Source organism: Oryctolagus cuniculus, chromosome 15, assembly GCF_964237555.1.
Source record: "Oryctolagus cuniculus chromosome 15, mOryCun1.1, whole genome shotgun sequence".
Taxonomy (NCBI): domain Eukaryota; kingdom Metazoa; phylum Chordata; class Mammalia; order Lagomorpha; family Leporidae; genus Oryctolagus; species Oryctolagus cuniculus.
The window spans coordinates 37,202,876-37,215,034 of record NC_091446.1 but is presented as its reverse complement, the minus strand read 5'-3'; the positions used below and the strand labels follow the sequence as shown (position 1 = coordinate 37,215,034).

Genomic DNA, 12,159 nt, shown 5'->3' with positions numbered 1-12,159 from the left:
AAGCCCGGAAGAAGCAAGGAAAGAACCCCCCTCCCTACCCTCTACCAAGTCTTCAGCTTGAGCATAGTCTTAACACCTGGCTTTCAGACTTCTGAGCATTAGAACTGTGAGCAAGTGAATTTCTGTTGATTTAAGCCCCCTCAATTTGTGGTCATTTGTTAATGGTAGACATAGGAATCCAACATGGTATGGCCCAGCTCTTGCCTCCTAGATGCCTTCTGGTCTTGAGATCTTTGTCCTCTGAGCTCACCAGTGCCAAGAAGGTGATAGCAACCATCTCTGGTGGACACAGGGATTTTCTGTACGTCTTGTGAGACTGAGGAATTGTGAAGTTCCTAGTTTCTCTATCCTGGTGGCCTCTTTTTGGGACTTTTCTCTAATCCACACACCCAGGGAAATACTCTTGTTACAGTTATAAAGACAGAGAAAGAGGGAAGCATTGAGAGATTTAACTTTGTTCAAATGCAAGCAGCTAAAAGGCTTCTTTTCCTTATATTGTCACCTTTTACAAATAAATGGAGGATTTCAACAAATACCATAAGCAAATACTTGGGTAAGGGGGTGTTTGGTGTAGTGGATACCTACATTTCATATTAGGGTACCTGGATTCAAGCTCTGACTCCACTCCTGATTCTAGCTTCCTGCTCGTGTGCACAGTCAGAGGTGGCAGATGGCATTCAAGCACTTGGGTCTCTACTACCAATGTGGGAGTTCCCAGCTCCCAGCTTCAGAATGGCCCAACCCTGGCTGTTGTGGGCATTTGGTGAGCTAACCAGTAGATGGGAAATAACTGTATGTTTCTTTCTCACACTGTGTTTCAAATAAATAGAATAAAGTAATACATTTATAAAGGGAAACATACCTTATTTCCTATTGGAAAAAGCATGGCAGAGCAAATTAACACAGAGTAGACAACTTCCATTGATTCATCAATAGTAAGTCACTGGTTCAACAAATATTTAAGCCAGACAGTGCTGGGTTCTGGGGCTTCAGCCAAGAAGAAGCCAAAGTCCTGACCAACTTTCCCAGCTGATAGGTCCTAGCATTCAATGTCTTCAACAACGCCTGTGCTTGTCCTTACAGATGACAAAAAGGAGGCTCAGAAGAATGAAAACCTTGAGCTGGGATTCAAACCCGCTATCTGCTGAGTTGGACTCTATTCCCAGCTTCACCTCAGCCGGGATCTCATATTTCTGTCTCATTTTTCCCCACCCAAGTCAACTTGGGCATTGGTCTAGCTGAACAGCCTTAGGCTTGCCCAAGCATTGGACATCGGTCTAGCTGACTGGTCTTGGGTCTGCCCCAGCACTGAGGCAAAAGGGATGAAGAAAGAAAACTATTTTGAGGAGGAGAGGGGAGACTGCACAAAATCTAGATGTGAGGAGCAAAGCAACAGGGGTAGTGAAGAGGATTTAGTGTAAGACAGAGGAAGACAGATTCACAACATCTTATTCAACTTTGGTTTTGTGGAATCTGAAATACAGTACTGTACCCTTGTCTGTGGTTTTGCTTTCCATGGCATCAGTTACCTGTGGTCACTGGTGGTCAGTCGTGGTCTGAAAATATTAAATGGAAAATTCCAGAAATAAATAATTCAGAAGTGGTTCATAATTATATATTATTATTTTAATTATTCTATTTTATTGTTAATTATTATTCATTTCTTACTGTATCTAATTTGTAAGTTAAGCTTTATCACAGGTATGTATATATAGGAAAACCATAGTAGGATTCAGTAATCCACTGGGGGGCTTGGAATGTACCTCCCATGAGTAAAGGGAGACTACTGTATTATCTAACAGCAATTTTCAAAATGGTAACTACAAAGGGTCCCATTGTTAAGATTTTTTTAGCTGAAATACTTACTCAAAAATTATTTCAGTTGATAAATGCTTTTTAGAACTAAAATACTACTTTTTAGTATTTTAATTACAGGGTCTTGCACAGTGGTAGGCACTATTTTTAGATGATTTAGTATATAGTATCTTTGAATTTCACTCCTCTAAAAACTTGCTTGGCAGTGACAGAGTCTATGTGGGGGGCAGAAGGAGATAAAGCCTTTCATAACATTTGGCACCATCACATTGCCATTGTTCAAAGCAATTTGGAGGAGTTGAATGTAACACAGGAAGGAATCTGACCTTCACCAATGAAGTATTAATACATTTTCTAAAATAAACCTAGAAAAAATAGAGTAGGGTAAAGTGGAATAATTATAAACCTTACACTTACTTTTACAGAAACAATAATGCCTCATCAAACTGTTTGATAGACAAATGGTCCCCATTCTTGTATAGGATTCTCAATTAATTTATGTATCATTTATTCAGCAAACACTCATTGAAGTCTACTTGGTGCCAGAAACAATGCTAACTACGAAGATGAAAAAGACACATTTCTTCTCCGTGAGGAGCTAAAGATAATGATATCACAATGTAGTCAGTGCAAGGAGAGGAAGAAGTAAACAGAGGAGACAGTGTCTAACAGGGCAGAAGTGGGTCAGAGTGGTAGGCTCCCTGGACAAGATGACAGCTGATAGCTAAACTGAGTCTGAATGGTTGGATCGATGTGTGCAGGCACATGTCTGCATGTGTAATCTCAAACAGAATTAAACAAATATACACAGGGAGTACTGGGAGCTTCGAGCCATTTGATGTCAGGAACATCAAACTTGGGTCAAACAGTCAAGCAGCGAGCTAGGCAGGCAGAGAGATACTAACTCACAGAGAGAGCCATCTTTGTTCTGTTACTAACACGTAACATCTACGCAGGGCTTGCCACAGGCCAAACATGATCTTCAGCATCTTATTTTGTCTCACTTAATCCTTCCACCACCCTGCCCTGTGAAATACTGTTTTGGGATCCTCATTTCACAAGGGAAGAGCCTGAGGCCCATTCTGGTTAAGCAGCTTGTGTAAGTGCTCAGTGAGCCAAGATGTGCAAGCGGGCAGCCTTCCTCCAAAGCCCAGGCTGTTAGCACTCATACCATTGCTTCACTGGCAGCAGGGACCTCTTGGAGGGAAATGAAGTAATGGGATTGCATACTAATACCCTGGATAAGATTGAAATGTTTTAAGAACCACACAGATAAATTTGAAAAGAAACTAAAACAGGCAGGGTAATCGGTACCCAGGGGACTGCTCTTTTCAAATAAGATGCACCTCAAATTCAAGACCAAGTCAGAAAAATATCGATAGATTAACAAGAATCCTCCTATAGGACATACGACTGCCAGTGATAAGTCTCCCCAAGCAATACTTGCCCATGCAATGGTTTTCAAATATGTCACCTGCTAATAAAACTTCTGTCATCTCAGGAAGGAGCTGAGGTGTCTCTATTTGCCAATTTAAATGCAGCCAAGGAGTTGGCATTGTGGTTCAGCATGTAAAGCCAACTTGCAATGCTGGTATCCCATACTAGAACATCAGTTGGAGCCTTGGCTATTCTGTTTCTGATCTAGCTCCTGCTAATGCACCTAAGAAGGCAGTAGATGATGGCCCAAGTACCTTGGCCCCTGCTACCCATATGGGAGACTCAGATGGAGTTCCAGGCTCCTGGCTTCAGCCTGGTCCAGCCCCAGTGCTATGGCCATTTGGGGAATGACCCAGTGGATGGAAAGTCTCTTTCTCTCTCTGTCTTTCCCTCTCAGTCACTCTGCCTCTCAAATAAATAAATCTTTTTAAGAAATGCAGTCCTGGGGCTGGCGCTGCAGTGTAGCAGGTAAAGCCACCGCTTGCAGTGCTGGCATCCCATACAGGCGCTGGTTCGAGTCCCGGCTGCTTCACTTCTGATCCAACTCTTTGCTATGGCCTGGGAAAGCAATGGAGATGGGCCAAGTCCTTGGCCCCTTGCACCCGCATGGGAGACCCGGAAGAGGCTCCTTGCTCCTGGCTTCAGATAGGCTCAGCTCCAGCCATTATGGCCAACTGGGGAGTGAACCAGAGGATGGAAGATCTCTTTCTCTCTCTGTGTAACTCTGCCTTTCAAATAAATAAATAAATCTTAAAAAAAGAAAGGAAGGAAGGAAGGAAGGAAGGAAGGAAGGAAGGAAGGAAGGTAGGTGTTAGTCGTCACAAAACACACTGGACACTGGAGTAAGGGAAAGAGTTTATTGGGGGAAACCCAGCAGACTGGAGGGGAGGGACGAAGAAGGGTAAGAGAGAGAGCCAGACAGAGGAGAGGGGCTAGTAAGGAGAGAAGATAGAGCAGAGAGAAGAGCCAAGAGAGCAGGAGAGCAGAGCCAAGAGGGAAGAGCCAAGAAAGCCACGTGTTCCGGAACAGGCCCTTTTAAAACTTTGCCCGAGGGCGGGCAGGGAAGCAGGAGCAGCGAATCTCATTAGGATGGGGGTGGAGCTTGACAACAGAGTTTGGGCCATGTGACCACCTGGCTTCCAGCAACTGGGGGCGTGGGGGGGGGGGGGCGGTGGCGGCTAGGGCCTAAGGTGTAAATCAGGGTGTAGATTGTGCCATAGATAAAACTGTGCCAGTTTCCTAACAGAAGGAAGGAAGGAAGGAAGGAAGGAAGGAAGGAAGGAAGGAAGGAAGGAAGGAAGGAAGGAAGGAAGGAAAGAATTCCTTCCTGGCTGAAGATGAACTCATATCCAGGAAAGAACAGTGCATCTACTCTGAGAAGGTTCTGGGTTCTAAAAGGATGCATTTGGTCCCTGTTAAGGAATATTGATAACAGAAAAGAGTAAAGATTTTGCCTATTTCTCATAGAATTTGGGTCAGAGGAGACTGATCAATGCATTCATTCATTCATCACATGACCTAAACCATTCAAGTACTGCAGTTCTTGGTACCGAGGATAGGGTGATCAAAAAATCGCAGATACCCTGTGCCTCCAAGGAGATTACACTCTGGTAAGGGAAAAGGATACCCATCACAAATCACTCACAAATAAATGTGCAATTACAACTGTGCTGATGCTTTGAAAGAAGACTCCAAAGTAAAGGGAAGTGATCCTCTTTTCAGAGAGGCAGAGTGAGTGACGTGAGATCTGAAGAAGAAGTAGGCAAGGAGAAGACAGTGGGAGACTTCCAGGCAGGGTCTATGAAAAGGCCCTGAGGTGGGAAGGCGCTTCCTGGCCAAGGATTGGAAGGTGGCTCTGTGGCCGGTGTGGGGCCAGGTTGAGGAAGTCAGCAGTCTAGGAGGACAGATCTGGGCTTTTGTTCTTTTCCCCAAGAACAATGGCAAGTGAGTAACAAGTTCCTGTTTGTGTTGGGGGAATGTGTGAGGTACTCCATTCTGCATTATTTCAGGAAGATCCCCTGCTGGGGAGAAATTGGATGGGAAAGAGGCAAGCATGTACTCATTCCTTCTTGTCTTGCATTGAAAGGCCCTTTATGTGCGCATTCCGGTGCCCAGCCAGAAGAAATGTAACAAGAGCTACATTTATCATTTTGAGTTTTCTAGTAGTCAGATCTAAAAAAGTGAAACAGAATAGGGACATCAATTGTAGTATGTTTTATTTTACCAGTGTATCCAAAATATTATCATTTTAATATGTGATAATTATATAATCAAGCACTAGTATACTATTATATATGCTTATATTATATATTTGAAATATTCTGTATAAATCACATCTCAATTTAGACACAAATTTTTATTGGAAATACTCTTTATATTTAGATCTTACAAAAGTTATAATTGAAAAAAACCCATGTTTTTGTACCCAAGGTGTTTGAAACTACTTGAAAGTTTTCTAGTAACTGAATTAAATGTCAGTTTTTTAATGAAAACTGAGTAAAAGTTAAATTTGGTTCCTTATTCACAGTAGCCACATCTCAAGCACTCAGCATTCATTAGCAGCCCTTTGAAAGATAAGCCCCTTTAAAGGTGACAGGCAGCTCCTCCATAATACATTCCCCATTTCCACTTCTTGCCTTGAACTGGTTCAGCAGCCTTTTGCTACTGTTTTACCTTCCAGAGAACATGTTCCTACTGAGAAGAAAGTGAGCTCACCTGCTGAGGTAACACCTAGTCTTGCCTGACTGTCTCACTTCTCTCTTCACATGAATAAGGAAGAATTTTGAACCCTAGTCTTGTCCCTACGTGAACTGTCAACATCAAAATACTGTTACCTTATGACACCTGATGGAACCTTCCAGCGCCTCCATCTTCCATCAGGATTGGCACACCTATTTGTAAAGAGCAAACATTCATTTTCAGGTCTATCAATGATAATTACAAAATTACACAAGCCCCCAGGCCCACGAGCCTCTCATCTGCTTTTTTCCCTCAGGCACCCCTACTTACAAGGGGAAGCTCCCACTAGAAAACAAAGTTCTGGAGAGTGGTGTGGAACCGAGTATCTGGCCCAGCAGGCCTGAGTGCCGGGCCTCCAGCTGCCAGGCTGCCAGGTGCCAGGCTCTTCCCTCCTGTCTCTCCCATCCTCTGTTCTCCACTGGCTCAAAGGTGAGCTCATATCCAGCCACCTCTCTCTCTCTATTTTCTATGGGAACTAATTCTGTCCCTCATCTCAACTGATTTAACTTTTGCACTTTCTCCCACTCCCATCACATCTGCACACGACAGATAAACAGGAAACCAAGACTGTTCATTTGCCCACTAGAAAGGCGAGCTCCAGGAAGCAGATGCCAGAGTCATCCCCTGGTATTTTGTTGGTGGCTTTTATATTACTATTATTCGTTTACATTCCAAAGTAATATATGACTGTGTTGCTTTTTTAATAACGGTTATCATCAATTAGACACTAATACTAGCATTTTACATAGATTCTTTCATGTAATCTTCATAACCGCGCAGTGAAGTAGATTTAATTTGCATCCGCTTAGCGACCAGGAAACCGAGGCTCAGAGCGGTTATATAATTTATCCAAGGTCCTGTCTTTAGTGAGACGCAAGCAGGAGCCAGGCTCAGCCGCTCCGAACCTAGAGTTTAACCACGCAACCTGCCTGCCCGAGACGCTTTGCTGCCGCGTATCCGCTATTTTAAATTTCTGCTGACTTGATGCTTGGTCCGAGGGACAAAGGTCGGCCCTTCCAACTCTTCCTGTGCCTCTTCCCTTCGCGATAAAGACTGACCCACGCTCGGCTGGCAGGAGGGCCGCGACCTGGCGCGAACGCCGGCCTCCTCCGGGGCTCGCACCCTCGGGCCGCCGGCTCTCTCACGGTCCGCCCGCTGTGGCTCCACCCCAGCTTTTGGCAGAATAAAGACGCAGCAAAAGTGGGCGACAGCGAGGCTGCGTTCCGTCGCGGGATCCAGCTCTCCCAGGGCTGGAGGGCGCCCCTTCGTACAGCAGAAACTGGCACTCAGAGGCGTGAAGTGTGCTCACGACCCACAGTCAGTCCCGGTCCACTAGCACAGTAATCTGCTTCAACCTCGAAGCCGATCAGCACAAACTCAATCTTTTTCTCAGAATCCGCCGGCACCCGGAGAAAACCCCGCTCACGGATCGACCCCGCCCTCCCCGTAGCCCCGCCCACACCTAGGTTCCGGACCCCGCCCTTCCCCGGCGCGCCCGGAGCCTCAGCCAATCGGGAGCCGCGTCCCGGCTTCGTGCGCCACTCGGACTTCCAGCGGGCCGCGCCCCCGCCGGCAGTGACGTGCCCCGCCCCGCAGCCGCGGGATTCAAACTCCCGGAAGCGCTGTCCGCGCAGGAGGGTGTGGACTCGCCGGGCGCCGCGTTTCGCCTCAGGTGCTGGCTGCCCCGGGGCTGCGACCGCGGAGGCAGGCGAAGACGGCCCGGTTCCCTAGCCCCGGGGCCCAGCCGGACCGCGAGGGAGGCGGCGTCGGCAGGCAGACCGCGGTGCGGGACTGCATCTCTGCCTGCGCTGATCCGGGCGCCTGTGGCTGGCACCGGCGGGGCGCTGAGCTCACGGCCATCGTCTCTTCAGTTCCTCCTTTCGACCTCGCGGTGCGTATGTTCATCTTCTTACGGAGTGCAGAGAGCCCAGGGACTCGGCCCAGGCCTCTCGTTAGTACGAAGGATCTTTATTTATTTATTTATTATTTATTTATTTTGCCAGTTAGCAAGTGCTTTTCTGTGTGTTCCGCGACAGCCTTCATTTCAGAGGGGAGCAAGCAAGCGCCTCCCGGAGGTTTTCTTTTCCATCTCACAAGGGAATTTGTCTCCCCTCCGGGAAGATGTGGCCTGTGGTAGATGCCCATTGAAATGTTTGTTTGGTCCCAGCCTGTCTTCCTTCAGTCAGTCAACAGTTTCTGAACTGATGGCTTCTGCGCATGCCCCTCCCCCCAAAACCTCAAAGTACAGCTCCTGAAACGGTTGAAAGAATCAGAAGGTTAAGGTGGGGCTCATTGGGCACCAGACTGCGTAGCGGCTGGGTCGCCTTACTGCAGGTGGCGGGGAGAGGGCTTGCTGAAGAAGAAACCACCGTCAGGTCGGGTTTGCTCAGGCAACACCTGCAAATGACTGGAGTAGAAAATGCAGGGCAAGGAGGGTGGTAGGACCGAGTGGTGGGGGTGGAGCCTCGCCCAGGCTACAGACAAGAGCCATTCCCCGCAGCAGTTTTTCTGCCCTCCGTAGGGAAGCAGAGGGGCCAGGGTTCTCGCTCCTGTCTGCTCATCTGCATTCCCACCATTCGGTCGGACTAAGCAGCCAGTGTCTGCAGTCAGCTCAGTATATGGAGTCAGCCGTGTGGGATCTGCAGAAGCACACAGGAGAGCGCGTCTTGTGCAGTGGGTTCCTGAGACACCACGCCCTTGCACTTGGCTCCAGAGAGTTCCCAGCCCCCGTAGTCCTTCGTCCTACAGCGGGCAAGAATCCTCAGTGATCTTGTGACAGCTGGCTTGGTCGACTCAATCTACACAGTCCTAGTATTTGTAGGCTTTCTGATTCCACACTTGACCTTGGAAGTCCTGTCCCTGTGGCCCTCCTGTTTCCCCTAGTAAAGTGAGTTTTGAATGTGTTAATGGTCTCACATTCCTAGATTCCTTAATGGCACTGCCATTCTGTTGTCCCTTAACCTTCCTAATGAAGAGCTACTTTACTATTTATATGCACAGTATGTTTCATTATATATCTGCCTGCTGGATTTTGTATTATACACTTTCTTGTCATCAGTACTGTTAACAGGTTCTAAGCTTCTGCTTATTAATTTGGCTCCTTAGCTCCTCTTATCCTGAGTCCTCTGTATATTAAGTCTCCTCTTCTACAAATGTCTCAACTTGATTCTTTTCACTTCTTACTGTGCTCTCACAAATGACTAAAAAGATGTGAACTAGGCATATCTTTTTTTTTTAAGATTGATTGATTGATTTGAAAGAGTTACAGGGAGAGAGAGGTCTTCCATCCGCTGGTTCAGCAGCTTTATCTGCTACACTAGGCATATCCTCTAAAACCGGAAATATAATTGTAGTGAGTAATGAATTTTCAGTACCTATTATATATTATATTTTTGTCACCAGCCTTTTATTCTTAGGTAAGAAATGCCCTTGATTGTAATCTACTTCTTTCAGTCATTGTTTAACAGTAGGCAACCCTCCCTTGCTTTTTTTTTTTTTTTTAAGATTTGTTTATTTATTTATTTGAAAAGCAGAGTTAAGAGAAGCAGAGGCAGAGAGAGAGAGACACCTTCCATCCACCAGTTCTCTCCCCAGTTGGCCACAATGGCCAGAGCTGGGCTGATCTGAAGCCAGGAGCTTCTTCCTGGTCTCCCACATGGTGCAATGGCCCAAAGACTATCTTCTACTGTTTTCCCAGGCCATAGCAGAGAGCTGGATAGGAAGTGGAGCAGCCGGGTCTTGAACTGGTGCTCATATGGAATGTTGGCATTGCAGATGGCAGCTTCACCCACTAGGCCACAGCACCAGCCCAACCTCCCTGGCTTTATTTATTTATTTTTTAAAGATTTATTTATTTGAGAGCAGAGTTACAGAGAAGCAGAGGCAGAGAGAGAGAGAGAGAGGCCTTCCATCTGCTGGTTCACTCTCCAGATTGCTGCAACGCCCAGAGCTGTGCTAATCCAAAGCCAAGAGCCAGGAGCTTCTTCTGGGTCTCCCATGCGGGTGCAGGGGCCCAAGGTCTTGGGCCAACTTCCACTGCTTTTTCAGGCCATAGCAGAGAGCTGGATCATAAGTGGAGCAGCCAGGACTCGAACCAGCTCCCATATGGGATGCCGGCACTGCAGGCAGCAGCTTTACTTGCCATGCCACAGCGCCGGCCCCTCCATTCCTTTTTAAAACACAACTTTTCTACTGAAGTGTAAGACATGTACAGAACACAGTACAAATCAGAAGTGTACAAGATGACATATTTTTAGAAGGTAAGTGAATAGTCCCCATGTATCTGTCTCAAAGATTTAAAAATAAAGTTGTTACAATACACCAGAAATCTTTCTTGTACCTCACTGGTTTGGATATATCATTTCTATTTAGAGCAGATAGATTATTAGGTCTCTTTCAAACCTGAAATTAAACTCAGACTTACACAACTGACTTTTTATTTTTATAGACTATTTCAGAAGATGTCTTCCAGAAGTCCCAAAGATTTAATTAAAAGTAAGTGGGGATCAAAGCCTAGTACCTCCAAATCAGAAACTGCATTAGAGAGGTTTAAAGGCGAGATTGCAGCCTTGAAAACATCAGTGGATGAGATCACAAGTGGAAAAGGAAAGCTGAATGATAAAGATAGACACAGACTTTTGGAGGTAAGTGGTCTTATAACCCTTTGAATTGTAGTGTTCTGTGTTAGAAAACCATATACTATGAATTCTTAATGCTATCTTCCTGTTCTCACCATTATCCCTGTCCCTCTCAGTTCATTAGTTTTTGAAACTTGACATTGGATTAAGAATCCTCAATTTCTGTTTTGACTTTGCTAACTCTTAGACATATTTTAGTTATTACTAACTTTTCTCACTTTTTTTAAAAGGTGAGTTTGTATAATATTTTTTTAAAGATTTTTTTATTTATTTGCAAAGTCAGAATTACAGAGAGAGAGAGAGAGACAGAGAGATCTTCCATCTGCAGGTTCATTCCCCAGATGTCTGCCATAGCCTGTGCTGGGCCAGGCCGGAGCCAGGAGCCAGGAGCTTTATCTGGATCTCCCACATGGGTGGCAGGGGCCCAACCACTTGGGCCATCTTCCAGTGCTTTTCAGCAGGGAGCTGGATCAGAAGTGGAGCAGCTGTAACATGAACCAGTGACCATATGGGATGCCAGCATCACTGGTGGCAGCTTTACCTGCTGTGCCACACTTCTGGCCCATGTCTCACTTTTAAAGGTAATTAAGTATGTGTTTTGAGGTTATCAAGCACTAAATTTGTTTCAGAATGAAGACATCTTGATTAGGGGCCGGTGTTGTGGTATAGCGGACTAAGCCTCTGCCTACGGCACCAGCATCTCATATGGGCCCCAGTTCTGGTCTCAGATGCTCCTCTTCTGTTCAGCTCTCTGCTTATGGCCTGGGAGAGCAGTAGATGATGCCCCAAGTGCTTGGGCCCCCGGCACCTACCTGGGAAACCCAGAAGAAGCTATTGGCTCCTGGCTTTGGATTGGCCCAGTTATGGATAAACCAGCAGATGGATGACCTTTCTTTCTGTCTCTCCCTCTCTCTGTAATTCTACCTCTCAAATAAATAAATAAAAATAAAATCTTAAAATAAAAAAGAAAATCTTGATTAATAGTTCTTCGCCTTACATAATACTGTGGAAGAATATGTAATTTGATTTCTTTAAATTCTGTTTGTAGGTTTGTCATTAAACTGAATGATTTATTATTTTTTTAAAAACAGAACTTGAGGTACATACTTAGTCATTGAGAAATGAATGAGCACCAGTTCATATACATAAAGGTTATTTTGCAATCTGGTAAAAGAATCTTATAGCTTTTTTGAGAGATATCTTCCAAGTTTAGTCTATTCTGCTTTTCAACAAGCACTGGATTCTTCTATAATCAACTGGCATTAAATTTCTGTAACTTCTATCCATTTGCTTTTTTTTTTTTTTAAGATTTATTTATTTATTTGAAGGCAGAATTACAGAGAGGCAGAGACAGAGAAAGGTAGAGGTCTTCCATCCACTGGTTCATTCCCCAGTTGGCCGCAATGGCTAGAGCTTTGCTGATCCAAAGCCAGGAGCCAGGAGCCAGGAGCTTCTTCCCTCTCTCCCACATGGGTGCAGAGACCCAAGCACCTGGGCCATCCTCTATTGCTTTCCCAGGCCATAGCAGAGA

General features: G+C 45.5%; 2 protein-coding genes and 1 long non-coding RNA gene across 5 annotated transcripts in view; 1 reads left to right on the top strand and 2 right to left on the bottom strand.

Annotated features, from left to right (window-relative positions):
- Positions 1–1,532, bottom strand: part of MYOF (myoferlin) — a 176,003-nt gene extending 174,471 nt beyond the window's left edge. Inside the window, exon 1 of the mRNA XM_070057611.1 lies at positions 1,493–1,532. Coding sequence (XP_069913712.1) covers positions 1,493–1,517 — 25 coding nt within the window. The 5' untranslated portion in view covers positions 1,518–1,532. The remainder of the gene's footprint in view (positions 1–1,492) is intronic.
- Positions 1,533–4,095: 2,563 nt separating this feature from the next.
- On the bottom strand, positions 4,096–7,445 carry LOC103351373 (uncharacterized). Of its 2 annotated transcripts, none has more exons than XR_001795134.3 (3): positions 7,050–7,428; positions 6,087–6,143; positions 4,096–5,424 (listed from the first exon to the last, which is right to left on the bottom strand). It is a non-coding gene; the product is annotated as an uncharacterized lncRNA (long non-coding RNA). The 2 variants fall into 2 exon arrangements; XR_007911046.2 differs by having other exon boundaries at positions 5,288–5,424; positions 6,720–7,445.
- Positions 7,446–7,589: 144 nt separating this feature from the next.
- The window catches only part of CEP55 (centrosomal protein 55), a 28,077-nt gene continuing 23,507 nt past the window's right edge, over positions 7,590–12,159 (top strand). For both annotated transcript variants that reach the window (XM_008270214.4, XM_002718513.5), the window contains exons 1-2: positions 7,590–7,882; positions 10,439–10,634. In XM_008270214.4, coding sequence (XP_008268436.1) covers positions 10,452–10,634 — 183 coding nt within the window. In that variant the 5' untranslated portion in view covers positions 7,590–7,882; positions 10,439–10,451. The remainder of the gene's footprint in view (positions 7,883–10,438; positions 10,635–12,159) is intronic.